Source organism: Ips typographus, linkage group LG1 (genome assembly GCF_016097725.1).
Source record: "Ips typographus isolate SLU linkage group LG1, UJ_Ityp_2.0, whole genome shotgun sequence".
Taxonomy (NCBI): Eukaryota; Metazoa; Arthropoda; class Insecta; order Coleoptera; family Curculionidae; genus Ips; species Ips typographus.
In genome coordinates, this window is record NC_138422.1 from 3,803,933 (window position 1) to 3,831,287 (window position 27,355).

Genomic DNA, 27,355 nt, shown 5'->3' on the forward strand with positions numbered 1-27,355 from the left:
TTACAACATTTCAGCATTAGCATAATCTGCATATTGGTAATTTGGTTCATATTCAGAAACCATTCAAAACCGAGGTTAGCCAAAAATATCACCCCAACATCAAAATATAATGTCGGCTATCCCTTCTTGTTAAATGACTATTTTGACTTTGATTGGGTATTTGAGTTTATAGCCGATAGATGGCAAAATAATTTAAATATATTGTAAGTACTATCGTCGCATACAGATGTCGCTTCTGTCGAATTTAAAAACAAAGGAATGGCTTACTATAATTTAGTTATACAATTCTTTAAACTGTGGGCAAAGCCCGGCACACAGTGGCGCTTTCCGACATTTAGAAGTGTTGCTTTTTTTATATTTTTATACTCTGCTAAAACCTTAATCCAAACCTATAAAATTCAAGCGTTGGGCTATTCATTGCTCCAATTTTATTCTATTTAATCAAACCTGCATGTTTGACAAATTCCAAGATAATAATAAATTGACTGTTTACTTTCAGAAACCACAATTAAAGTCGAAGAAACTAGTGAAAATCAAGAGGCTCAAATATTTGTGCCATCGGAAATTCGACCAGAAGCATTCCAAGGTACTATTGTTACTAATAATGTCCATACGAACTTTAAGATTCTATTTCAAGATAATAATTTTAACTTTCACTTTCAGAAATTGCGATTAAAGTTGAAACTGACATTCAAGAACCTGAATTATCTATGCAGCAAGAACTTCAACATGAATTCGAAGGTAGGTTGTTCTATAAGAGTAAACATATAGTGAAGCGGAGAGCATAGATGCAGAAACGAACATAAAGTTTTATACAGGTGTGATAAATCCAAAACCGACCATAGGAAAACCGTGTAAAGGAACACTTTGATTATGACTTGAATAGTAATTTTTTGTTTTGCCAAAATTTTACAATATAAGGGTAGAATACTTGCTTATTAATATGATTGTCACTGTTATTGCTGTGTGTTATTGTTTTTTTAACATAACATGAATGACGTTAACATAGAAGTGACCTTCTAATGTCGTTCTGATTATATTTAATACTAATAGTAAAAAAAAATTAAATAAATAGTATAAATGTAATATTTATGGTAATTTCAGGTTCGATGTAGGATGTAGAATGATTATTATTTGGGACCTCTATATCTAAATAAGCATTATATTTATATAATCTATCTCTGTGAATCAGGGATGAAGGGTAAAACGATACGGTGTCCCAAACTTACCCCCTTAATACGAAGTCAACCCTATAGCGCTAAAAATAAGGCAGTTACCCATATAACCCCATGTAAAATACGAGACCCCAAACATCTATTTCTGGACACGTCCCTGTATCATTAAGGAAATGTTGGCTAGAAAGTTCGCGACATCATAAACATTTAGTAGCCGTTACAGAAGGACGTTCTAGACATTCTGGAAGCTTCAAGACGGAACCTGCTGGATTCCACGGCCGATTCCTACAGAATTCAATTTTTTTTTCTCTTTTCACTTCTTTTCAATTTTTTAATTACCTATTGTTGCTAATAATGTTCAGACGGTCACCATTTTATACCGAAATAACATTTTTTTTTCTTTTAGAAACTACCATTAAAACTGAAGATGAATGTTTTATTGAAGAGCATAAGGTGTCTCTGCCACTCGAATTTCAACATGACATAAACCAAGGTAGATTATTACTATATTTTTACTAATAATGTCCATACAGATACTACTTTATTCCGAGATAACAATTTTACTTTTAGAAACTACCGTTAAAAATCAAGATGATTATTTCAATGAAGAGCCTAAGGTGTCTCCGCCACCCGTATTTCAACATAACGTATATCAAGGTAGATTATTACTATATTCTTACTAATAACGTCTATATGATTATTTATTTTTTATTATTTTAGATGCATCCAGTCAAACGTCGTCTCCACTATGCGAAAATGTCGAAGGGCAGCTGACAAACCCTTTAAAAAAAGAAATTCAACTTTCGGATGTTGAAAGATATTTAGAAGAAAACTATCCGTTGAAGGCGGTTATCTTAATTAAACAGCAGTTACTTCTTTTAAACAATACTCCTAAGAATGGGATATATTCCGATGGTTTTAAACAGTTTGCATTAACACTATACATGTTGGGTCCTAAAGCGTATCGTCGGTTATCAAAAATATATAGACTGCCATCAAAGGCTACTCTGCGGAGAATTACTCAGAAATGGAAGATTTATTCGGAATTCAATGATTTTGTTTTCAAACTTCTCGATCTGAAGGCTTCAGTGATGCGAAAAAAATCAAGGGACTGTATTTTAACAATAGACGAGATGCCAATCAAATCCAATCTGTTTTATAATATATCGAGAGATGTTATTACTGGTTTTGAGCAACTACACAACAAACGTTCTACCGACATTGCTACGAAAGCTTTGGTAGTTATGGTTAGAAGTGTTTCATATAACTGGGCACAGCCTGTAGCATATTTTTTTACCAAAAATTTCACAAGTGTGGATGATTTAAAGAAAATTATTTTTGAAGCAGTCCGAAGACTTAAAAAAGTAGGATTTAATATCCTTGCGATCACATCAGATCATGCGCCAAACTTTTATAGGTTAGTCAAGAATTATTTTAAATTAACTCCTGATAAACCATATATCCTCATAGACAATGAAGTTGTATTTTACATATTTGATGTGCCACATTTATTAAAATCAACGCGTAACAAGTTTTTTTCCTATTCTTTCAATGTAAATGATGGGGTCACAAACAAGTGTTATGTGGAAGCCTTGTATAATGTGGATAAAAAACGACAAAGTAGGTTAGCGCCAAAGCTTTCTGACGAGCATTTATTTCCTAATAAGTTACAAAAAATGAATGTGAAATTAGCATCTGAAATTTTTAGCCATTCTGTGGCTGTGGCTATGCACACGTATATGGATTTCCATCAAATTTCAACAAAAGGCCAGGCAACAGTCAACTTTATAGACAATATGAGTAAGCTGTTTGCTCTACTAAATTCCCATACTTCAGAAGAGGATTCGTATGCTTTCAGGGGGACTGAAAGCCAAATAAATTTTTTGAATAAAATGAACTCCATGTTGTTAAGTCTAAAAGTTACCGATAGTGGTAACCAAAATGTTACTGATAAGTTAAAATTTATTTATGGATGGAGCATTACAATTTCCTCTACATTAAAACTATGGGAAGTATTACATAGCAAAGGCTACAACTATTTATTAACGGGTAATTTAAGTCAAGACTGCCTCGAAAATTATTTTGAGCAGATCAGGAATGCTTGCGAAAATTCAAGGAAACCTACAGCTGTCCAATTTGGCAAGGCATACAAAAACCTATTGGCTTTAAAGTGTTTAGAAGAAAAAGAAAGCAGCATTTGCTTATTGGAAGACATAAGTGATATTCTACTGGCTATTACTCCCAACTTAATCGAAAAAACTACCTATTTTGTAACAAAAGAAAACGATAAGACAAATTTAAAAATTCAAACTATTAATTACAGGGACTTACCAACAGAAGGAGATGGCGTTGGATGTGTTTGTGCATACTTATTACGTGAATGTCTTGCAAAGCATTCCTGTGATACTTGCATTAATTATTATAATTTATTTCTTATTGACCGATCAAAACAATTTACCAGCTTAATGATGCCACCGAAAAGTTTCCTACAGTATATAAAATCGCTGGAAATCCTTTTTGTTTCATATTTTAGTACACAATGCATATACGATAATGTTGGACACAGCCTGGTCACGATATTTAGTAAAGTTAAGTTTACACATCCGTGCCCAGAATTTGACTGTAGATATTTAGTAAGTTTATACACTCGAGTAAGAATGTATCGCAGTTTGAAGTATGCAAATAAGGCATTTAGGTCTCAAGCTTGCAATAAAGAAAAAAAATTAATGATGCTTTTACAGTTGTAAATACATAGATAGGTAATAACATCTCAGTATGTAGGAGTTTGTTTGTTGGTTCTTAATTAAATCACGTGCGTTGTTACACTTTTACGTTTTGTTTTTTTTTAATAAAGAAGTTTGAATCAGCTCGTTTTGAAACAGGTTTTTTTTACGATGTGATTTTATTCTTAAAGAAGAGAAATTAGACCTTCGTATGTGTAAAGATTCATCCCTAAAAGTTTGCACAAGTACCGGGGTTCCACTAACATCGTCCATGAAAAGAGATATTCTATATACAGCGTGTCCAAAGTCTGGAATATTGCAAAAATCTCAGTTTGCATATTGTTATAGTTAATAAGAGCGCGTGATGTGAGGGTAAAACGAGGTTTGCAAGTATACAGGGTCAGTGACAAAGTATACCAACTTTTTTTAATTCAAACCTAACACCCCGTATATTACTTCAGATTTTAAGAATACTCATAAATACCAATTCAACGATACACGATTTTATAACATTATTTGAGAGAATGGTATTAAAAAAACTTAAATTTGTAAGTTCCCATTTACCTATTTACCTACTTAATTATTCAAAATACATGTTTTTTGAAAGGTGTAGTCACCTATCACCATGGTAAAACTAACAATAATAGCTATAACGTCAATATGATGTTAACTTGTTATCAATTTTTCTTGTGTCCTAAAGTTAATCAAATTTTCGTACTACATAACATGGTGTTTTTGACTCAGAAAAAATGTTGTAAAAATAGTAATTCTGTAAATCGTTGAATTGGTCTTTATGAGTACTCTTAAAATCTGAAGTAATATACAGGATGTTAGGTTTGAATTTAGAAGTTTAGTTTAGTAGTTGATATATTTTGTGACTGGCACTCGAATTAGTATTCGAGATATTTGCAATATTCCAGACTTTTTGGACACCCTGTATATACATGTATGGATGATTTTGATAAATTTTTATAGCCGTCCTCCTAGAATTTTGCATTTTTGAGGAAAAACTGTGACAATCAGTTGGTATAGATTTGGTTAAATGGATCTGTTTAGTCTTAGTTAGTAAAGTAATGTTTGCAACTATAGGAAAATCTATTTTAACAATTATTTTTTATCTGATATATCGTGTTACAGAAGAAATGGTGTAGGTACTGCATTTTTTATACCTCGTTAAGGCCGCAAGCGTTTCCATCACAAATGTATAATACCTACTGTGAAAATCGTATTTGTGAATGATTCAAACTACAAAGATAACCAAGAAAAGTATAAATTCCTATAAACGAAATTAGAAGGCAAGCTGAAAATTTTTACTTTCCGTAGATATAGAAAAAATATAAGTGTTCTTTCGTCCCTTTTCTTCCTGATAAATGAGGTTAATATGCCAAAAAAGGAAATATCAACTAATAACAATATTATAGGTATACCTAATATTGTTTAACACTTAATCAAAATTTTGTTTACTCAATCTTGGGAAATTTTTAAAATAAAAAGCATCTCGCAAATCTCTTTTTGATTACAATTTTTTTTCGCATTCTTGCTGCAATTCCATCACATTATTACAATTACATATGATCTATACGGTCAGAGATGTACAAGCTATGGAACATGTGATCGCAAACATTCATTGCGATCAAACAGCGAAAGTAGTAAAAATAAGCAGAGAAAGAAGAAAAGAAGAAGCAATTACATGAGAAAATTGATTACAAATTGGAAAGTATCGGTTACGTGTATGTAATTTAGGTTAGCTGATTGCTGATGCTGATTAAAAAATCTAGAACAGCAATATAGTTGCTTGCAGCAAGCATTTATGTTGACATAGTTGCTTCAATGTAAAACCGCCGTTAGATGATCAGATTCTTTGGGGAATAAGTAACAAAAAGCCATATACCATTTTACATTTGATTTTTTCGAAATATCCAGGTTAAAAACGCATATTTTGGAAAAACATCTTTTACCGGATAAACAGAAAACTAAACTGAACATGTGTTTTGGGACACTGATTATGTAGATTAAGATGCTTCTCAAAGTAGGTAATCTGTTAAAAATAGCAAAATCAAAAAATAAATATGGCAATGGAAAGTTAATTAGGTATTAAAAGAAGACAAAACTATGTACATTTTTGTCCTACATTTATTTCAAACAGTCTCTCCAGAAACACTAGATAAAAATCATCCACGACGTTCTTTCTGTTAAATATTATCCAGTAAAAAAATTTTTTGCTCAAAGCTGTCACTTATAATGGAATGTTAAATACAATTTGTAATATCACAACAAATGTTATTTCACCTTATAGTTACTAAAATAAATTTACAGAAAACTGCTTTCGTTTTATTGTTATTGATGTTTATATGACAAAAAAACCAAATTAAAATGGAGTGACGCAAGAAAATAATATGAATATAAATGTTTCAAAATGTGACAAATTAAGAAGCAAACGTCACATTCAAAACGCTTACCATAGAATTACCTTGTTACGTCACACTATTTTGCTTTGATTTTTGTCATAACATGTAATTAACAAGAATATATTAAAGAAATAGCCAATCAAGCCTGGTTACACTCATTAGATTATGTCAATAAGTCCCTACCTAACTTAAGACAACATTAATATGTGCAACAGCAATCAAACGAAGTTCACTCTTAAATACGAAACTAAATCAATCGCGAACAAATAACAAAAAACAACATTCGTCAAACAACGTCACAATGAAAATACAATATTATAATATGGCAATAAATAGCAATAATAGTTATGTCTATAATAAATAATAAAACTGTTACGTCATTTACCTACGTTAGTGAACGTTAAAAACCGACAAACTGGGTTGCTGGACACTATATGAAGGTCACATATCAACCACCCTATATACAAGCTTCAGAAGCGCGCTTTTTTTAATCAAATTTTGTTCAGGTATAAATATCGGTTAAATAATTACGTTAAGTTAAATTTTATCTACAATTTTTTTTTGTTACATTGTAACAACATGTTTTATAAATAAGGTTATCGTGTGCCTAAGTATAATTTATTTTCTACTTAAAATCTAAAAAAAGTCGAACTCCGAAGAGAAAAATCAAGGCGCTAGGCGCTTGATTTCGTTTTTTTCCGCTTAAAAATTGCACAATCCCCGACCAGGATTAATAAACATTAAAAAGAATTTCGATTGATTTATTTACGATTAAGTTAATCTAAATTAGTGTATATCTACATTGATTTTTAAGTGTTATTCGAAATTTATAGTGTTCATTCTTTCCATCTCAAATCAGTACACAGAAGTGTCATACCTTCGGTTTGAAATACGAAAGATAACTTAGAACACAAGTCTTTTTAATAAAGTAAGGGTATCTAACAACGTTAATAAAGATGAAATTTATACAAGGTGGATCACGATTCACCGCAATCCATTCTGGAAAAACCGTATATTACCGTAAAGTACTGTAAATTTGGCAGCACCATAGCGCTGGAAATAGCTCATAAGTCATTTCGGTTATACCGAAAGCCGACAAAACTTTCTTCGTTTAAATGTAAGACCCAGTATATGGTTTTTCTCTTAATATGTACTTTAAGACGGGATGTCGACTGTAAATAAAGGATGTCCCAAAATTAACACAAAATTTTAATTTGCCGCCATTTATGCGGGAAAGTGCTGGCAATCCCGAAACAAAAACACTTTGACAGCTAACACTTCGGGGTTAATAAAAATGTCGGGTTACACCATAGAACAACGTGTCTTCATTTTTGAATTGAATATTATATCAAAAATAGCGAAAGTTTGACGCAGTTCGAAAATTTCACACAAAATATGGTCGGCATAGCATTCTAAGTCCATCAACCGTGAAGAGATTGATTGAAAAATTTAGGGAGGCTGAATCAGTTGGAGACACTAAATATGTGTCAATATTGAAGCTGTGCGTGAGAGTGTTGTTGAAAATCCAGACAAATTCGGCGTCTTGGACAAGAAGTGCAAATTTTGAGAAGCTCTTTACAGCGGATACTGACTAAAGATCTGGGTCTCCATGCCTACAAAATTCAGTTAACACAACAGTTGAAGCCTAATGGCCACGCACAACAAAGAGAGTTTGTCGAATGGATTATTGACAATTCAATTACTGCACGAGACATTTCCAAGTCGTGTTCTATCTCGTTCTCGTTTTGGTGATCAGACTTGGTCCCCTAGATCGTGTGATCTAACACCCTTAGATTACTTTTTGTGGGGTTTCAAGTCAAAGGTGTATGTTAACAAGCCCACATCCACCCATGCATTAAAAGAGGAAATCCAACGTTGCATCAACGAAATTCGACCACATCTATGCAGAAATCTAAGCAAAGTCATGGAGGCCATTTGTCCGATGTGTTATTCCATACATAACCATATCTTATGTACTTTATAATTCAATAATAAAATAGTAAAAGCTGTCTTTCTGTTCAATTGAAATTTTGCGGTAGTTTTGGCACACCCTTTAGAAACATGAAATAATACAGATTTAAAACAATAATTGTATTAAGCAACCAATCTAGCGTTGCCGCATGTATAGGAAATCGGTGACAACAAACGGATTTCCTGTGGTTTCTTATCCTCTTTCCATTATCCTCCAAAAGATGTAGTGACATCATTCATATTTGTTTCCGCAGTTAATTCTGTGTTTGCTCCTTCCGACATCATGCAAGTTTTATTTGGTTTACCCATCTACTTGGAAATTCTGTCTATTAGGTGTTTGCCTTCTACTTTTCCTTTTATGATTAGTCGTTTCACTGTTCCTGATCTTCTATATACAGTGCGTTTATCTTAACGCGCAACATAGGATTTTACGTGTTAAATTTTTAAGACCATGTTATTTTGGAACTACAGGTGTGAAACTTGATGGATGGCTGTTTGGTTGTAAAAGATTTTATCTGTCCATATTCCTTGTATGTATGGTAGGTGCTTGTTGTTTCTGATACTGGCAGGGCAGGTAGCAGGTAAAAATTGGTGTTCACCTAGACTAAGTTGTGATTTGACTGTGATAATTCTTGTGCAAAATGTCATAGTCAAATTAAAACCTAGTCTAGAGTGCCCTTTAATATGTCGGTGTAATCGGCCCTAAGGACATTTTATGTAATTTGATAATGAAAGAGTGTTACAATTAAAAAGTTAATGTATACTTCCATTTTAATCGACAATGCTATGCCTTGTAAATATTGTAGATAAGTTATTGCTCCGATAGACTTTGGTATACAGCTAAATTGTCAGAATTTTGCGCCTTACTGTTTTTTCAGAATGAAATGCATGGCAGCTCAATTGTGGTCCACCCTGTAAACTCGTAGAACGTTCGTGAATAAAAATTATTTTACCAAAAGCCTGTTAAAGAAATCCATTAATTGCCAACCATGGTTAGAACGTGAACTCTACATTGCACGACATTTGGACATTTTTAAAAGTAATATGCACGCAAAAAGTTAATTTCTTGTCTAATATTGATCCAGTTTTGTAATTAAGGACAATAAATTTGGTGTTTAAATTTCACTAAGTTCGAATACCCTGAATACTGCATACTTTTCGCTACATCTACCTCATCTATTTTAAACCACCTCTACTTTGGCATACCGGACTAACCAGGAGGTAACCACAAATAATAAAAACACCTTGAAATTAATGACTAGAATAGTTATGAAAAACGCCCTTAATATTACCAACAAATTTCAGATCAAAATCGTCTACTGAAACCAATATGACTTATATTACACTTCGCACGGCACTGGTGGAATTTCCGCTAGACTAAGCTTCACGACAGTAGTTTGTTCCTTGCGTCAAGCCGCTTGAGTGCCGCCACTGTTGCAGGAGACCACTGGTACAGTCTGGCAACCCATAGTGGATATATTGTTGCTGACCATGTGACCTATGCCGAAAGCTTTGAGCTCGGAAAAGATTTCGGTAAAGTAACCTGAAATGTTACATTCGATTATTTAAAGTTACTTAACAAGTGCGGAAAGCGATACTTTTTTGCACCCAACGGCACAGAACATATATTTTTTATATAAGTATAGAAATTTTCAAAACATACACATAGGAAACCAACGATTGGAAGACCGTTAGATCTAATGATCTAGACAATGATGTGACAATTAGGAATATACAGGGTGAGCTACAAGTTGGCAATGAATTGAGGTTATGTTTTGTCTTATGAGATGACTGTGTTTCAATGACATTTTCTGACTTATCCTTATCACATTTCATGTTAACATGTTGAATGGTTAACTTGAACAGTTTGCAGCTATTTAATTATTAAAGAAAGCTTTGCTTGAAACTAATGACCGCCTAGATTACCAGATTTGACCCATCGAGATTATTTTCTATGGGGTTATTTAAATCGCAAGTTAAAAGGAAATGGTGACAAGCCTGGATAGCAAACGTAGAAGAAATCAAAAATATTCAGAATTAAACTTATATTTATCTAAATTATATTTAGATAAAATTTGCGTCATATGGTAAACTGAATTATATAGGAAAATGAACTCTGCACTAAGTTCTTTTCTAATAAGAAAGAAAGTATCACTTTTCCACTCTTCTTCTACTTATTGTGTAAGTAGAAAAAAATTGGCTTACTTATAGCTAGAAGAATTAACTTATTAGACTTACCGGGTTCTGCATTAATGCGCAGCATATTGGAAGAAAGTCGATTAACTACATATAGACAACGGTCCCAGAATTTCTCTTTGGAGTCCTCAACTAAAAACGGTTTGAGCGGATAGGAAATCTCGTTTCCTGAAATACGTTTTTATTAAACATAAGTTGACATTTAAAAAGGGGAAAGAGTGGGTTTTATAAATACGATTCCACGTAGTGAAATAAAATCTTAAACGATCGTGATAAGCCCTCTCGAGTTGGGCTAATGGAGAATTTTTTGTTCTTCAGAAATAATGATTAATGTCCTTTTTTTTTGGGATAAAGGCATTGTTAGTTACAAACCGGATTTCGGTTTCTTGTTAGTCTTGTCTTTAGAAGTATGCGTGCTGTTATTAATTAAAACTAAACTAGCTGTACCACATATAATCTAGAAATATAAGTGATGTCTAGTAGTTGGTCTTTCGTAACAATAAAGCGACGTTAAGAAGAAAAACTAATTTACAAACAAAAAATTATGTTTAGCGGCAATAGAACACAGAATTTAAAATGTAATTTTTGAAAACATTTAGAAACGAAATTGAATACAAATTTTTGCATTTCAACTACATGATTGGTTTCTTTGTTGCTAGTTGGGTCTTCTGTCACGCCACACAAACAAGGTTTGTTGGGAAAATAGAATTTTGCACAATTTTCAACTAATTTGAAAATAACATTAACCTAGTCGTCCCAACACAAGACTCTAAATGTACAATATTTTTAGTATTTATATTTTTTAATGAAAGAAGTTTTATTTCTGTTCCTTTTTTCCCTGTATACGGTTTTTTTAAATATATTATAAAGTAAAAACAAAGTGACTTACCCATATACGAATATGATAAGTACAAACAAGTTAAAACCACAGCCTGAAGGTCTTGTTCGCAATCGATATCTTCCTCTACTAAGTCGCGTACTAACATGTATACGAAGACAATATTGGCAGGATTGATGAATGCCACGTCCTGAAACAAATACCCACATTATTAGGGATTTACGTATTAAACGGGAGTTTCTAGGAAAAATCGTAAATATTTACAAAAGAAGCAATAAAACGATCACATGTATCATGAAAATATGAATCTCCGTAGCATGTGACCGAACTGAACACTTGATAGGATTCAAGTTATAAGTAAGCTTGAAGCCCGACCTTTCTCAATGCATGTGTTTGTATACCTTTACTAGTTTTCAAATGGCAGCCTCATAACAAATCAATATTACGTAACAGTCTAAAATGATACTTTCTTTTGAAATTTTTGTTTGATTACCGAGTCATTACGAGAATAATTTCGTAATATAAAATGACTATTTGCGGATTGGCAGACATGAAATTTATAGATGGTGTTTTACCTACCTATTACTAAGAATAAGTAGACATTACTGGGCATTAAATTAGTATTATTAATAAAATTTAAAAGGTCTAAATTTTATTATAAAAAAAATGATCATACAATATTTTTTATTTTCAACCAGGTATGTAATAACGTTATTTCTTATGTGTAAACCAGGTGGAAAGATGAAAATTACCTGCTTTTACTTTCCACCCGGGTGGAAAGTACTCACTTTCAAACCCTTTTTACAAACCCTTGACTATGTGATAAACCTTAAAATATCGCGATATTATAGTATTGCTGGGAGTGTGCTTGTATGTCTATCCAACTGAAACCAGCGAACACAATTAAGATTATTAGATTTTTATCAAGGATACTCAATTTAGTCACTGCATAAAAGGAAATAGAAACCGGGAAACCGCATATAAATCAATAAGACTGTCCTTAATTAATTTTATGAAAAATGCGACAGTTAATGGAATAGGTTGAGGTATTCGAATTAGTTATATGGTGTCAAGTTTTGTTTATTGTAAATCAGTCTCAATTCATTGACGCGTTTCGCCATATTATAGTTCGTCAGAGACCATATCAATATGGTCATGGGGAAAGCATAGCTGCACGGTTAACATAGACGGTACTTAAATGGGTTACCCCTGAACACCATTCGGAGTCAAAACCATTTGCAAATCCATCTTCCAACCCGTCTGGCCAGCGTGGAAGATTATGGCTAAATGCCTTTCCGAAAGGAAAGAAGCCTAAACTACAGCAGTTGGGTAAAAAGAGCTGGTAAAAAAATGGCTCGTCAGAGTGGCTGTAGGGCTTGGTAGCCAACAAACAAAACCTTTTCAGGAATCAATTCACGCTCACAGGATCACAGAGCTACGTGACGTGTTTTAGTGGATTGGGATTGATTTTGAATAATCAAAACCACACACCAAATCATATTGATATAAAACCAAAAATACACAAAATAGACATTGTCATACGCGATTTTCGGAAATAACTAATGGAATGGGTGGGATTGGAGAACACAAAACGTGGAATGATGACCTGAGACATAATGAAAAGTGCAAAACGTGTGCACCCTAACTGACCATATGCAGTGTACTTTATTCACTTTGGACACGTCTGATGTCTGATCCCTTGTTACAAATTTATAAAGTGAAGTTTATCTTATAACTAACAGTACGCACGTGTCCTACCTACGTTCTTATTGGAAATCCGAGCGCCGCTTTGACCTTTCTATTATTTTATGGAAGATGAGACCTTGCATAACTTCACCTTGTTTACTTTGTCATAAACGGATTTTGATTATCTAGCAGAAGATGTCTGAGATCTAAAATCGATTATTGCACACAGTAAAAGTGTGCATTAGTGGCTTTTCTTACCGTTGCATTATAATTTCAAAGTAAACTTCCTTGGTTTGCTATTGACTGCATCCTGTGTGTCTAAAGTTTTAAATTATAGTAAATCAACCCCATTATATTCTGGGTCTGGATTGCCTCAAAATTTAGATAATATTAGCTTGCTCACTTTACACTAAATTGTGTCGAGTCATTTCAAATATCTATTTTCACTTAGAGACGTTATTTAGATACTTTCGTGGAAATTTCACGTGACCCATTTTATATCAGTACTTTTAAAAGAAATATTTGCTTCTTGCGCTGTAATTTTTGTTAAAAATTAGTTCGGATAGTGAGTCGGAATCAGGTTGCACCCCTCCAGAAAAGTACAGGCTGCCAAAACGACAAGTACAAATTTGCTACCAGAAAAATAGAAATCATTGTACATGTCAATTTACAAAACTTTCATGGATTGGAGAAGTACTAAGCAGATTAATTCATTTTCTGAGAGAGTTTTATTGGTTTATTTTAACGAACTATCCACTAAATACAAACTTTCTACATTGTGGACCACCTATTCTATGCTAAGGCGTACGCTAGACATCAACCACTCCATTAATATTGAAACTTATGCGAAACTACGAGCCTTACTGAAAAGAAAAAGTAACGGATTTCAAGCAAAGAAAGCTGCTATTTGCACTCCAGAGGAAGTAAATAGATTTTTACATAATGCTGAAGACTCAAAACATCTTGCAACAAAGGTGAAAAATAAAATAAAACTCTCATTATTTTTTATCCTAAAGTGTCTTGATTTTTAGGTTGCGCTTATAATGGACATAATGGGTGCTTGCAGAGGAAATGAACTCTATTCTATGAAACTTGCAAATGTGAAAGAACTTGATTCAGCTTTGTTGGTTACCATATTACAAACGAATACAGGCGTACCCAGAAAATGTATGATAACCGACAAATTTAATGAAATATTGATGTACGCGGAAGAGTTACCAAGTTAGACAGTTTATTTCAGTCATATCAAAACGGAGCTGCCCAGAAAATTGGAAAAAAACAAATTTACGGCTATGGGTAGGAATATCGCATCCTTTTTACAATTACCTAATCCAGAAAAGTATTCTGGACATTCGTTTCGTCGTTCCTCTGCTACATTGACGCAGGGGGGGATATAACTGCCCTGAAAAGGCATGGCGGAAAAGCTCAACCGTGGCCGAATCCTACATAGATGACTCAATGACTAATAAATTTACCACTGCTGAAAAACTAAGTAACTCTATACAATGCACCCAAAAGTTAGTTGAAAATATTCAAAATATTTCTACTGTTTCTACCCATAATTTCGATATTAACCCGATACCTACTATAAACTTCAACAATTGCTCCAACGTTAATGTCACAATCAATAATCGATAGGATCCTAGGATATATCCTAGGTGCAACGAAAAGGGTCAAAATGTAAATGTTTTTATGAATTTCCTTCCTTCGATACAGGTAATATTTGTTTTGTGTCAAAAGTGACAGTCTGGCCTACAAAATCTTTTGCATTGATGCGGAGTCAATGCACTGCTAACGACATCTTCATTCCAACTCCCCTTTGGAGAAAACCACCCTTTCAGTGAATCAGTAAAGTCATTTCGCCTACCACGCTAAAATAACAGCCTTTGATAATCCTATCAAGAATCGGAAGGGGGTGCATCAAAATAAACCAATCATCGAAGTCGGAAACTGGATGGCCAAGGGGAGGAAGTGTCTGGATTTCAGGGCTGGCATAAAAGCGTCACCGCCAGCTTAGAGAAGCTTTTCGATTTAATGTATGTTTTTGCTGTAAAATGTATTTGGAGTGTCAGCTAAAACAATTACTGGAAATCCAATATGTTTTCCTATGGATATGGACTTCCTGGTTGTATAGAACAGTGTAACAACATTTTAAACGATTTGTAATTCCGTTCTTATGTTTTTATTATTAGATAAACGTTAAAAATTACATTTTTTATAAAGAATTTTCAAGTTATCAAATTTTAAACAGTTTCGTAACCAATAATATTATGGCTTCCTGAGGTTTCAGGCTTACTATATCCCGATAAGACCACAACAATAAAGTAAATAAGAATAATGGGCTTTGTAAATAAATATGAGGGCAGCAATGGTGAAGTCATATAACTCTGCGGGGGGGATTCCAATATGAGAAATTTTTGTGCGGTACAATTCATATTTTTTGCAGAGGATTTTTTATTCCATTATGTACTTTTCAATGTGTATTACAGGGTTAAGTATTCACGTTATTCGACACGGACGATTGTGACTGAACTATTTAATTTTAAAACATGTTTGATTTGAGATGAATACAGTCCTATTAGTAGTATTAATTAATAGTTATTTACATTACTAGTGTGGTATGAGCATTTTTATAGTCACGAGTGGGAAGTATTGACAAGAGTCCATTAATTTGCCATACCATACGAGTAATGTACAATATTTTATCTACACATAAATGAGTCATTTTTAACTCCAACTTGGCGTTACGTAATGATAGATTTTCGTCACTAGTGCGATAATGATTGTTTTATTGTACTCTTACTTTTACCAAGCTATTCGGTACACAATTTTTTCTACGATGCTTTATCGCACTAGTGCGATAGTAGTTATTTATACAGCAAGTGACTTAAACCATTTTTCTTTGAGTGAATAAACCGGTTTAAGTCACGTGTTTTATATAATATTTTATTAAATTTCGACGTCTTATATTAAAAACAATTAAAATTACCGTTCTCTATTATAATAAACGGGTAGTTTTATTACCAGTATTGTGACCTAAATTGGCAGACAACAAACACAAAAGCGGTCGTTTGGTCATTGCACTGGCACTGTCGAGGAGAGAACGATCGATCCTGCAGTAACCCAGTTCAGTCCTGAACTTGCTCCTGAAATCTGGATGGGCTCTATTCACCAGAACGAACGCTGTACAGCCCCATTATCACAAACTACCCTATTGTCTCTGTTTATTTTAAGGTGTTGTCGATATCCACTTTCCAACTACGAGATGGTTTTTTTTAGTCTGCTTTTATTAACATTGTGCGATTTGTTGTGCATGACCTGTTTCCTATCTGTTAAAACAACAAAGCTAAAGCTCTAAAATTATGCACTGAAAGTTACTCCGTGCATGCTAAGTAAACAGATTGGAGAAATATAGGAACGTACTTTTGAAGTATGTCGTGAATTCAAAGATATTGGAGAAATAAATTCTTGAAATTTATGTAAAAGCGTAGGCGAGAGGAGTTCTATTTCTTGAAGATAAATTTCTTTAAGGAACCGGTAATTTGTAAGGCAGACTTTCATATGGAACACCGAGATGGAAATTGAGGCTCTAACAAGAGCGCCAAAGGCAATTTGTTCCACTTTGCCTCTAACTTAGTTCAGTTCGTAAAAAACGTCTTTAAAAAACACCGACTAAATATTTCTTAAAATTGAGTTGTTGAGACTTTGTCAATAACAAGCGCCTAATGGATAGGATGTCACTTACGTTCTGTCTCCAAATTTTTCGTAAACAGTGGTTTTATATGAAAAAGAAATGCTCTTTTTGTTTCAATTGAGAATAATGCATTTGTTTCCATGTTGATTGTTCACTAAAATGACGGCTTCCGGCGATAATGTATGAAGGATGTTTTCATGTTTTCTAATCTGTTACGTTAAATTACGTAACGTAAAGAAGTAAAGAAGCATTTTAGGCACGATATGGGAAAAGTTACGCACGAAGCTGCGTAGCGGCGAGTGTGTGGTTCCATGAGTGCGTAAAATGCCTTAGAGCACGTGTGACGTACTATACTTTACCTACGACCAAATAGAAAGTCCAGTTTTCGCAATTCATATAATTCAGAGTAACTTTTCATTAAAAAAGTATATTTTCAACGTATTGACATCATATTTGTACTAATCATAGGTATTATGCCACTAAAGAAAAAAATAATAACGTAATAAAAAAAATTCACAAATCATGTTACTTAAATAATTATTAGTGTTCTTAAAATAATTATTTATGGTGACATTACAGTTAATAAGAAGAAAGGGAAAACTTTCAGTAATATTACTTGATGTGTTTGCTATTGCACATAATATTCTAGACGAAGTGGTAGTTACTTAAAACTGTATGAACAATGCATTACGCGATGATCTCCATCTAATATACTAAATGTAAACAAAATCAATTTTTTCCAGCATTAGACCGATAGTTTGTGGTCGATATTAAAACTGTGCGCCTTTTTTACAGCTGTGCGTTTTTTTTACAACTGTGCGTCAAGAGGTTCATTACGTAACGGAAAACTATGCTGAAATAGCTATTTACACTGAGGTCGAAGGTAAACAAAATTTCCATACAAGCATCACCAATTTGGACCACGCTGTATACCGTTATTATAAAAAAGTATGAATTTGTCATAAAATAAATGCCCATATACAGTGTGTCCCAAATTGGTTCTACATGTATTGGGATCTCTGTATCCGTAAGAGCTACAGAGTCGGTTAAATGGGGAAAATTTTAGAGAATTTTATGTGAAACTTATTTCCGGTTTCCAAATTAAATTATCTTTCTCCGTTTTCCGGAAAATTGGGAAAACGTCAAAGGCTGCATTTAAAACACTCTTTAACAAAGCCAAAGAGAGTTTTGAAACTAAGACATTATTAAGGCACTTTTTTACGTAGAACACGAAAAAACGAAAAAATCTATCGTCATTGGTTTCCGAGATATGGAGGACGTCATCTTGAAGGCGGCCATAAGAATTCTCGGAAACCAATGACGATAGATTTTTTCTAATTACGTCATCGTGTTCTACGTAAAAAAGTGCCTTAATGATGTCTTAGTTTCAAAACTCTCTTTGGCTTTGTTAAAGAGTGTTTAAAATGCAGCTTCGAAAACGGAGAAAGATAATTTATTTTGGAAACAGGAAAAATAAGTTTTAAATAAAATTTTCTCAAACTTTCCCCATTTAACCGACTCTGTAGCTCTTACCGTTTTCGATAGTTCTTCTATATCCGACATATAGAAGCAATTTGGGACACACTGTATATGAATTAAACAAAATTTGAACATAGTGAGATGTTCATTAAATAAAACATAACTTTAACGCTTTACCTTTGATACCCTGTATGTAATTTTATTTTTGGTTGGTGAGTAAATACCCACCTTCAAAAAATAAATAGTAAAATAGTTTTGGACCAATTATGAAACTCTAGATCATGCTGTACAGCACATATTATGTATATTAAGCCTTGCAACACGAATTACTTTGTAAATTTTGATACCTATACTATGGTTTGCTCAACAAATATTACCATATTAAATGTGTATCTTACATCTTATAGTATTATTATACTATTAATTATGTTTTAACTACTCAAAGCGCAAAATACAACTACTTATTGTGATCCTGAAAAATGTAGTGAACAACTTTACTAACCTGCCATCCCTGAAGTAATAAGCTTCTGTCTACGGTTCTCAACCACATCACGGCATCTCCTGCTTGAAAATCCCTCAAACGATAACATCTCCCATGCAAAAACATTCCTAAACATTTTAGCAGTTCAGAAGTGGAAGCTTGAATCACTGTTCTTCTAGGAGCGGCGACGGGAACGACCTGATTTGATTCCCTTTGATTAGGCAAACTTTGTTTTGTGGTCAATTTTTCGCAGTGCACATTGTAATTTGCATTGTTCGCATTGTTGACTCGCACAATGTCTAATGCTAAGGCGGACGTTGATTTTGAGGTGTTACAATAATACGAAGGTTGTTTGTTTGGTTGTTGCTGTTGGATGTTTTTGTTTTTGTCCACCGAAGGATGCGCATTATCCAACGGTTGTCTGAACACTGTCACATTCTTGTTTTTAATATTTTCCTGCTTCTTTTTGTTATTGTTTGTAGTTGAGAATCGTTTCCAGGACAGGGCGTTTATAAACAGGGAGTGTTTCTTCAAATTCTTCTCCAAAGCATTTTTTTCCGATAGTATCCGAGCATTGTCATTGTTGTTTATGTTGTTCAATGTCTGAGCATTCGAGTGGCTCAAGTTGGCTTTGTTGCTGCTAGAGTCTCTGTTGTTTTTCACGTTATTTAACTGTTCGTATGAAAAGTTATTCAAAGCAAAATCCCCAGTGCTGTTGGTGGTGTACAAAGGGCGAGCCCTTTCACGTGGGGATAAACTCAACACGGTACCCATATTGGGACGCGTTGAGGAGAACCAAACTCGAAATCGGCACACTACTGCACAACTCACGCACTGCAACTTGACATCTTTTAGGGAAAATACACCCTTCAAGAAAAACGCGGACCCTGGGAAATCGTTTGGTCGGGGTCGATCGGGCAATGCAGGGAGCATGCTCCTTGTTGCCGGGAAACGCCAGTGATGTCACGGAAAATCAATAGGCAAAAACTACCCTTAGATGCCAGGGACGTATCAAAGGAATTTTGTGTTAGCCTATAACATACTGTTCCAAATTAGTTTTATAAGTGTTTTGCGGATTTAAATTAACACATTTAGGTTGTGTATTACTTGTGTAATGGAAATGCTTTCAATAGGCTTATGGTAAATTGAGCTAACGTGTCTTCATCTGCAAAGTTCTTAACTAGGATCACTTAAAAATTGGGCTACGGGTGCACCGGTGTCACATAACGGTTGCTGACAACCGTACAGGCGCAAAAAAATCAAAACCGTTTTCCCATGTTATAATCTCCTATGTCCAGGGTGCTCTTGGACACCTGGTATAATTTGAAGAGATGTGGGGAGAGAACACACCCTTGTCTGACCCCTCTACAAATTGGTTCCAGTATAGACTTTGATTGCAGCGGATGTCTTTTTGGTCTATGTCCGATCTATTTAGGATTTGGATCAGTTTATGATGTTGGACTCTGTCGAACGCCTTTTCATAATCGATGAAACACAGCATTATGTCCTTTTTCTGATCGTTGCAGTTCTGAATCAGTACTTGAGTCGCAACTAATGCCTCTCTCGTGCCTAAACCTCATCTGAATCCAAATTGTGTGGATCCGATGTTTCTTTCGCACTTTATTGATATTCTGTAGTGGATAATCTTAAGGAATATCTTCAGTGCGTGACTCATGAGATTGATGTGAGAGATTGACAGATCTCGTCTGAAGAACTGATGCTTTTGTTGTCCAATAGTTTGAGCAACTCTACAGGTATGCGGTCTGGGCCAATCGCCTTTCTATCTTTGGATGGATTGATCGCTCTTGTAATTTCCTCTTTTGTGATGGGAGGTCCCGAGAGGTCTTTGTCGTCTACATTTTCAACAGCAGGTCTTTCGGCAAAAAGGTTGCTAATATAGTTTTCCCATATGATTTTACTCTGTTGATCATCCTGCGCTAATTCTCCCTGATCTTTTTCTACATTAGAGAATGGACTCTTTCTATATACACGAATACATTTTTTAAATTCATTAAGGGTATCACAAATTTTTATTACCCTACGCAATCGATTAAACTCGAACAGACCTCTACATAAAATGCTACTAGCGTGAATTTTCAAGTCAAGACAAAATCAATATTATTTCTAAACAATGTGCTACAATACTCCAAATGAGGATAGCAGATAGAGTTATAACAAATAACTATTATGTCTTTTTTTTAAGTTTTTTTAAATAACAACAAATGTTTACTGTGACTAAATAAATCGTTTCGAACCATAAAATTACAAAAAAGGGAAGTTTTTAAATTTCAGTAGGTATGTACTTAAACCCGAATTTAAAGCAGTACGTTGTTCTACAAATCCAATTATTATTCTCGTCTAGGGCTCAATTTACTTTGATTAAAGCCTTGTAAATCAATACGGGCCTGCCTTCTTAACGTAACCTGGCTCATAAATTCTGGTAAACAGATGGATTATTATACTAGAGCAATGACTAGAGGTGACAAAGTCAGGGCCGGGCGTTCTGAATTTTGAACCTCAAAGTTTCATTGCAATTATTTGCTTTTTTCAAAAATAATCATGTAATAAGATTAAAAATATGAAAATGTGTCTAATTTTTTAGTCAGCTGTCTAGTGTGTATATTAAATTTTATGTATAAATTATTTTACACTTTACAGTAATATACAGCTAGCGTACCACAACTAGAAGGGAAATACAGTTTACAGATTAATGAATCATAATGCAATTAATTTTAAAAAATAGGAAATCTGACAAGAAATTGTTTCATGGTTGTTGTATACAATTCGTTCTCCAGAAAGTATAGTATCGACCGAGCCGGTTTATTCAGTTCAAAACATGCAGAACAATTTAAAATGTACCGAGGGTTGTTGAAAAGGGGTGGATTTTTTTACACGTCTAATTCCATCGGGGGTGGAACGTTTGGGGTGTGCGTAATTTGTTGGGGCCAGAGATAGATAATGTCAGGGAGGGAGCAGCATTGATAAATGCAATTTCGAGTCTGGAATTTGCTGATTAATGACGAAAAAGCTCAAGATAATGAAGCTACCAAAAGTAAATGTCAGATGTAGGTAGGAGTTTGCTTCTGCATGTGCGTGTGAGTTGTTTTTGTCAGATTGAGAAAAACTGTTTTGTTTAAAAGATAAGATTTGTATGTGTTTAATTTTAGATTCATAATTAACAGTTATAAGTTATAGTGATCATACCAAAATTACATAAGATTTTTCAAATGTTAATTAAAAATGCCTTATTAATCTAAAGCGGGAGATGTTAAAGTTTTAAGTTATAATAAAAAAAATTAAAATCACGATATAAACTGACATTTTCTGGATGGGGAAAATAACTAAGTACCTTGTGGTGTTGAATATTGTTTAATTACAAACAAACAATATTCTTGTGAATACCTACAACATTTTGTATAGCCGAGTTTTCTATAGTAGTCAAAGTGCACAGTGGGTTTGGTGGTATTTAAAAAACAAAACGTCGGAGCTGAAAAATGATTTTCTTTAATAGCGGAAAAAAGCGCTTCCAGAAAGTTTGGTTAATTTTCCAAAGTAATCAATTATCATTTTGTGGTACAAAAACAAAAAATCAATTCACTTTTTCGGATTTCGTCGGATGTCTCTGGATGTAATGGAAATGTTTGATTTTTCTTAACAAATTATTAATAAAAATAAATTTGACTTTTTTAAACTAAAACTGTATCAACTACAGTTTCTGAGATAGCAATGATAATGCTTCAAATATGTAACACCATGTATAAACAACGCTAAGACAGGTAGTTAGTTGTTGTTATTGTTAGTTGAACTTGACAAACTTTTTTGTGACAGTGAAAGAAAAGCTGTGTGCATGTGGTGTTTTAATCTACGGCACTTAAAATGCAAGAAGCAAAAAATACATTAGCGTAAAAAATACTCAGTCTAATATGTTGAATCAGTTGAATACTGATGTATTTCGTCAGTATACTAACTGTGGTTCAAAATTGACCTCAAACGATCGAACAACAAACAACGATATTATTGCCAGTATTTTGAAATACTGTCGGTAATACTGAGCGTGTGAGAGCCGCTTGAGTGAGAGAAACGGTACAATATTCTACAGGGTAGGTGGGTTCACATTTAAAAAAAACATGTGTTTGTAGAATAATTTGAAAATCGACGACGCTAGAGAAAAACTGACTACGTCACTGATGTCACGTGATTTCAAAACCCTATTTAGCTAGACGGTTACGTGACAATAATTGGCAAAATAACTGTCAGAAATCTCAGAAACACGGTTTTTATAAAATACTGCAAGAAAACTTTCCTAAACCCTGTTTTTTGCAACTTTAGGGCAGAGTTTGACAGTTTTGACGTTAGTGACAGTTGTCACGTAATCGTAGAACACTATTTAGCTAAACGGTCATGGGACAATTGTCAAAATAACTGTCATAAATCTCAAAAATACGTTTTATTACCAAATACTACAAGAAAACTTTCTAAGCCCTGATTTTTTCAACTTTAGAGCGTAGTTTGACAGTTTTGACGTTAGTGACAGTTGTCACCTGATTGTCGAACACTATTTAGCTAGACGGTCACGTGACAATTGTCAAAATACCTGTCATAAATGTCAGAAACACCTTTTATACCAAATACTGCAAAACAATGTTTCTAAATCCTGATTTTTGCAACTTTAGAGCATGGTTTGGCAGTTTTGACGTTAGTGACAGTTGTCACGTAATTGTGAAACACTATTTAGTTAATCGGTCACGTGACAATTGTCAAAATAACTGTCGTAAATCTCAAAAATACGTTTTATTATCAAATACTGCAAGAAAACGTTACTAAACTGATTTTTGCAACTTTACAGCATGGTTTGACAGTTTTGACGTTAGTGACAGCTGTTACGTGATTGTAGTAGACTATTTAGCTAGACGGTCACGTGACAATTATCAAAATAACTCTCATAAATCTCAAAAATACGTGTTATTACCAAATACTGCAAGAAAACGTTCCTAAACCCTGATTTTTGCAACTTTAGAGCATAGTTTGACAGTTTTGATGTTAGTGACAGTTATCACGTGTTTTAGCTAGACGGTCACGTGACAAATAGCAAAATAACGGTCATAAATTTCAGAAACACGTTTTTATCAAAAAAGTACCACACTGACTCCCACAGGACCTGATTAATCCCCAAAATTTAAAATCGTGGCAAGTTCCAACCGAATTGACCCCAAAAAATGACAAATTTCAACTTTGGCACGCCACTGCATATCTAAAGAATGCGTTTTAATCTTTTCAAAAACTATGAAGGTGTCTGAGCACCTGGGGTACCTCAAAAGGGATATGTATTTCTCAATTTTTCCCTGCATCTTAAAAACGAAAAGGGCTAGGTATATGAAAATTCTGCTCAAGACAACTAATATCACGAGATAGTAGCACACACTCGCAAAAAACTGTATCTTTAGAAATAAACGAGGCACCCTACAAAAGTTTCGAAATGTCTGTCATGTGGATTATCAAAAATAGAAACCAGAAACCATGATTTGCACTATACAAATTATATAATCAGTTAGCAACGAACTTTAATAAGACAAATTTGTTATTATTCCATAACTGAAGTATGATTATGAATATATGAAATTCTTTAAATAGTAAAAATTCCAAAAACAACAATTCCTAAGGTCTTATCGCTTATTGAATACACTTCACATAAATCCCATTGAGATAAAACTTACAAACATCCGCCTATCAAGTTGTGTATGCTTGATATTAATGTAACCTTGTAAATAACCTGTGTAGTACGTAACTTGATAGAGATAGAAACAGAGATTTAAACAAAGCAGATTTATAGTAGGACATGAAAGTCAAAGTGAGATGAAGAAAGAAATGTATTTTCTATTCCCTTACATAGTTCCTCTGCTGCTCTCGAAATAATAGGAAAGGAGGTGGTAACATTTTATCTGAACGGTCATACCTAAATTTTAGATAAATAGTATCATATCAACGTTAAAAGTGACACCTACTAAAATATTGTATCTGTGAAGATGGCACCCAAATATAAATTAACCTACTTCAATGGCCCCGGAAGGGCTGAGCCTCTTAGGTACATTTTTGCCTATGCTGGTCAAGAATTTGAAGATGCGAGGTTGAAGGGAGAAGACTGGCCTAAGATAAAACCAAGTACGTATACTGTGAGCGGTAAATGTATTGCATATAGAGGGTGTCACAAATTCGATGCATTAGCATTGCTATCTCAGAAACCATATTTGACAGAGCTTTAGTTAACTGAAGGTAAACTTGCGCTTTGTATTCCTAAAGAATTTGGTAAAAAAAAAAATCAAAAAAGAATGTCAAATTTGTTATTTCATTTTTTTACCGCTCAAACGTTTCGTTTTTTAGATACCATCATCTAAGCTTAAAACTATCACCATTCAACTCATAAATATTAAAACTTAAAGCATAAGCTATACTGTTATATTGTTATTAATAAAAAAATATTTTTAGCGACGCCTTTTGGTAAGGTTCCAGTTTTAGAAATTGATGGAAAGCCAGTGTCCCAAAGCAACGCTATTGCTAGATATTTAGCGAAAAAATTTGGACTGTTGGGTGCTGACGAATGGACGGCTCTTAAAGCTGATGAAATTGTCGAAGCTTTCAACGACTATCACGCGGGTACATATTTCCTCCAGTACAGGGTGGCCTAATTTGCTTGTTTTTAAAATGGAAACTGCCAGAACCAGCGAACAGGTGAGTATGATGCCGCAAGCAGAATTTCTCTATCGTCTTTTGTTTTCTTGTAATTGTCAAATTTTGAATTTTCGACATTTTGGGCAAGTCCCTGTAATTTCGTTATTATGAGAGTATGGTGAAAATAGCTTTTACATTATTAAGGCTCTTTTAAGATTGTGTACGTAGGTTACGAGTATGTTAATAATATTTTTATAGATTCACTATTTTTTCAGTTTTAAACTTTAACTTCTACTTTTTTAAATACGAGTCATCTTTTATTTTTACCTCATCAGAAAGATTATTTTTTTTCCTTTGAAATGACCTATAAGAAGTATGGTTTGGGATAAATTTTACCACCAGAATCACCGGATTAAACACCTATGGATTTTTTTATGGAACCACTTGAAAGACAATTTATATAAACGTACAAGCAATAGCAACGAGTTACGTTACTTAACAATTTTTGGTGTTGCTTAAATTCAATTTCAAATATTCATATAAATAACGCAATTCGAAGTCTTTCTAAAAGATGTCACTAATGCATTAATAATAATGAACGAACGTTTGAACACGTGTTATAATACAGTTCTAACTCTTTTTTTTTATTTAATCTTGATAAGCAAATATTATTACTTCATTGTTATGACATATTTACTAAAAAGAGTTTTTATAAAAACTACTACGCAAAATGTATCCTAAACCATACTTGTTATAGGTCATTTCAAAGGGAAAAAAATAATCTTTCTGATGAGGTAAAAATAAAATATAATTCGTATTTAAAAAAGTAGAAGTTTAAGTGAGAAGAAATAGTGAATCTATAAAAGTAATATTAACATAATCGTAATCTACGTAAAAAAGTGCCTTAATAATGTAAAAGCTATTTTCAACAAACTCTCATAATAACGAAGTTACAGGGACTTGTCCAAAATGTCGAAAATTTAAATATTAACAATTACAAGAAAACAAAAAACGCTAGCAAAATTCTTCTTGCGATGTCGAACTCACCTTCAAGAAAAAACCCCGGCAACGCCTTTTTGATTCTTAAATTTCTTAATGGTTCTGGCTTAATTCCATATAAAAACAAGCAAATTAGGCCACCCTGTACACTATACAACATCTAGATAAAAAAACGTAATTAAAATAATTTTAGTTTCAATGAAGTTAATGTTTGGTGAAGAGAATCCCACAAATTTGGAAAACCTTAAAAAGGAAAAGGCCAGTTATCTAAGTAAATTTGATCAGCTAGTGTCTGAAAACAAATCTGGACTTTTAGTTGGATCAGAGGTAAATTATTTTTCTGTAAACTTGTTACAGAGTTAGTAACAGAAATTGTGTTTTATTTTAGGTGACGTGGGCTGACTTAACATTCGCAGCTAGTCTTTCATCTGGTCCAAACTATCAAGAAACCTTAAAACCGTACCCAGCTTTATCGGCATTGGTTGAAAAGATAAACAATTTTCCTGGAATTAAAGAGTACTTACAGAAGCGACCGAAATTTGATCCTCCACCATTTCCAAAGAAAAAACCTTAAATTATAAGTACATTAAATAAGATGCTAACATAAACTTGCAGCAGCAGTCAATATAAATTTTTAGCGACTTTTGTTAATGTACCACAACTGTCTATTTTAAATAAAAACCTATAAAGTTTTGAATTTCTGGCGAAGGTCATGTTCCTCAAAAACGATACACATAGTAGCGCTTCGGGAAAAAAATATGCTTAGTATCTCGAAAAAATCAAAATAGTATTGCTTCAAAATAATAATGCAATCAAACTTCGAGTTTGCTAGCTTGTCCAAGAGACTTCTCCATATACTGCCGTTCTTCGGGTTTAATTGAGTGATGAGCGGCAAAATATTTGGGTATTGTGTTTGATCCGTATTTGGAATTTTACTTTATTTCAAGAGTGGGTAAACATCTGTCGTCACATACTAAGTTGTTATTATATAACAGTATTGCTTCTCCGCATATACAGTTTTGCTCCACGCTCCTTTGCG

General features: G+C 33.6%; 2 protein-coding genes across 3 annotated transcripts; one reads left to right on the forward strand and one right to left on the reverse strand.

The window, feature by feature from the left end:
• Window positions 1-6,013: 6,013 nt before the first annotated feature.
• Window positions 6,014-19,553, reverse strand: Cdk5alpha (Cdk5 activator-like protein). 2 transcript variants are annotated; one of them, XR_014177085.1, is made up of 5 exons: window positions 18,673-19,553; window positions 11,363-11,501; window positions 10,516-10,641; window positions 9,021-9,820; window positions 6,014-8,586 (listed from the first exon to the last, which is right to left on the reverse strand). XR_014177085.1 is itself a non-coding variant. In XM_081973228.1 (4 exons), the coding sequence occupies exons 1-4, from the start codon at window positions 19,423-19,425 to the stop codon at window positions 9,687-9,689; spliced, it is 1,152 nt and encodes a 383-aa protein (XP_081829354.1). In that variant the 5' UTR covers window positions 19,426-19,553; the 3' UTR covers window positions 6,014-9,686. The 2 variants fall into 2 exon arrangements, 1 of the variants encoding a protein (XP_081829354.1); XM_081973228.1 differs by having other exon boundaries at window positions 6,014-9,820.
• A 5,059-nt stretch (window positions 19,554-24,612) lies between these two features.
• On the forward strand, window positions 24,613-27,013 carry LOC145739421 (hematopoietic prostaglandin D synthase-like). The gene is made up of 4 exons (XM_081994846.1): window positions 24,613-24,810; window positions 25,135-25,302; window positions 26,510-26,643; window positions 26,705-27,013. The coding sequence occupies exons 1-4, from the start codon at window positions 24,675-24,677 to the stop codon at window positions 26,888-26,890; spliced, it is 624 nt and encodes a 207-aa protein (XP_081850972.1). The 5' UTR covers window positions 24,613-24,674; the 3' UTR covers window positions 26,891-27,013.
• The last annotated feature ends 342 nt before the right edge of the window (window positions 27,014-27,355 follow it).

Coding starts and splice junctions, on each gene's coding strand:
- Cdk5alpha (XM_081973228.1), bottom strand. CDS start 19,425: ATGGGTACCGTGTTGAGTTTATCCCCACGTGAAAGGGCTCGCCCTTTG. Junction 11,502..18,672: donor TATTACTTCAGGGATGGCAG/GTTAGTAAAGTT, acceptor TATTTGTTTCAG/GACGTGGCATTCATCAATCC. Junction 9,821..10,515: donor GCGCATTAATGCAGAACCCG/GTAAGTCTAATA, acceptor GTAACATTTCAG/GTTACTTTACCGAAATCTTT.
- LOC145739421 (XM_081994846.1), top strand. CDS start 24,675: ATGGCACCCAAATATAAATTAACCTACTTCAATGGCCCCGGAAGGGCT. Junction 25,303..26,509: donor TTTCAACGACTATCACGCGG/GTACATATTTCC, acceptor AAATAATTTTAG/TTTCAATGAAGTTAATGTTT. Junction 26,644..26,704: donor GACTTTTAGTTGGATCAGAG/GTAAATTATTTT, acceptor GTTTTATTTTAG/GTGACGTGGGCTGACTTAAC.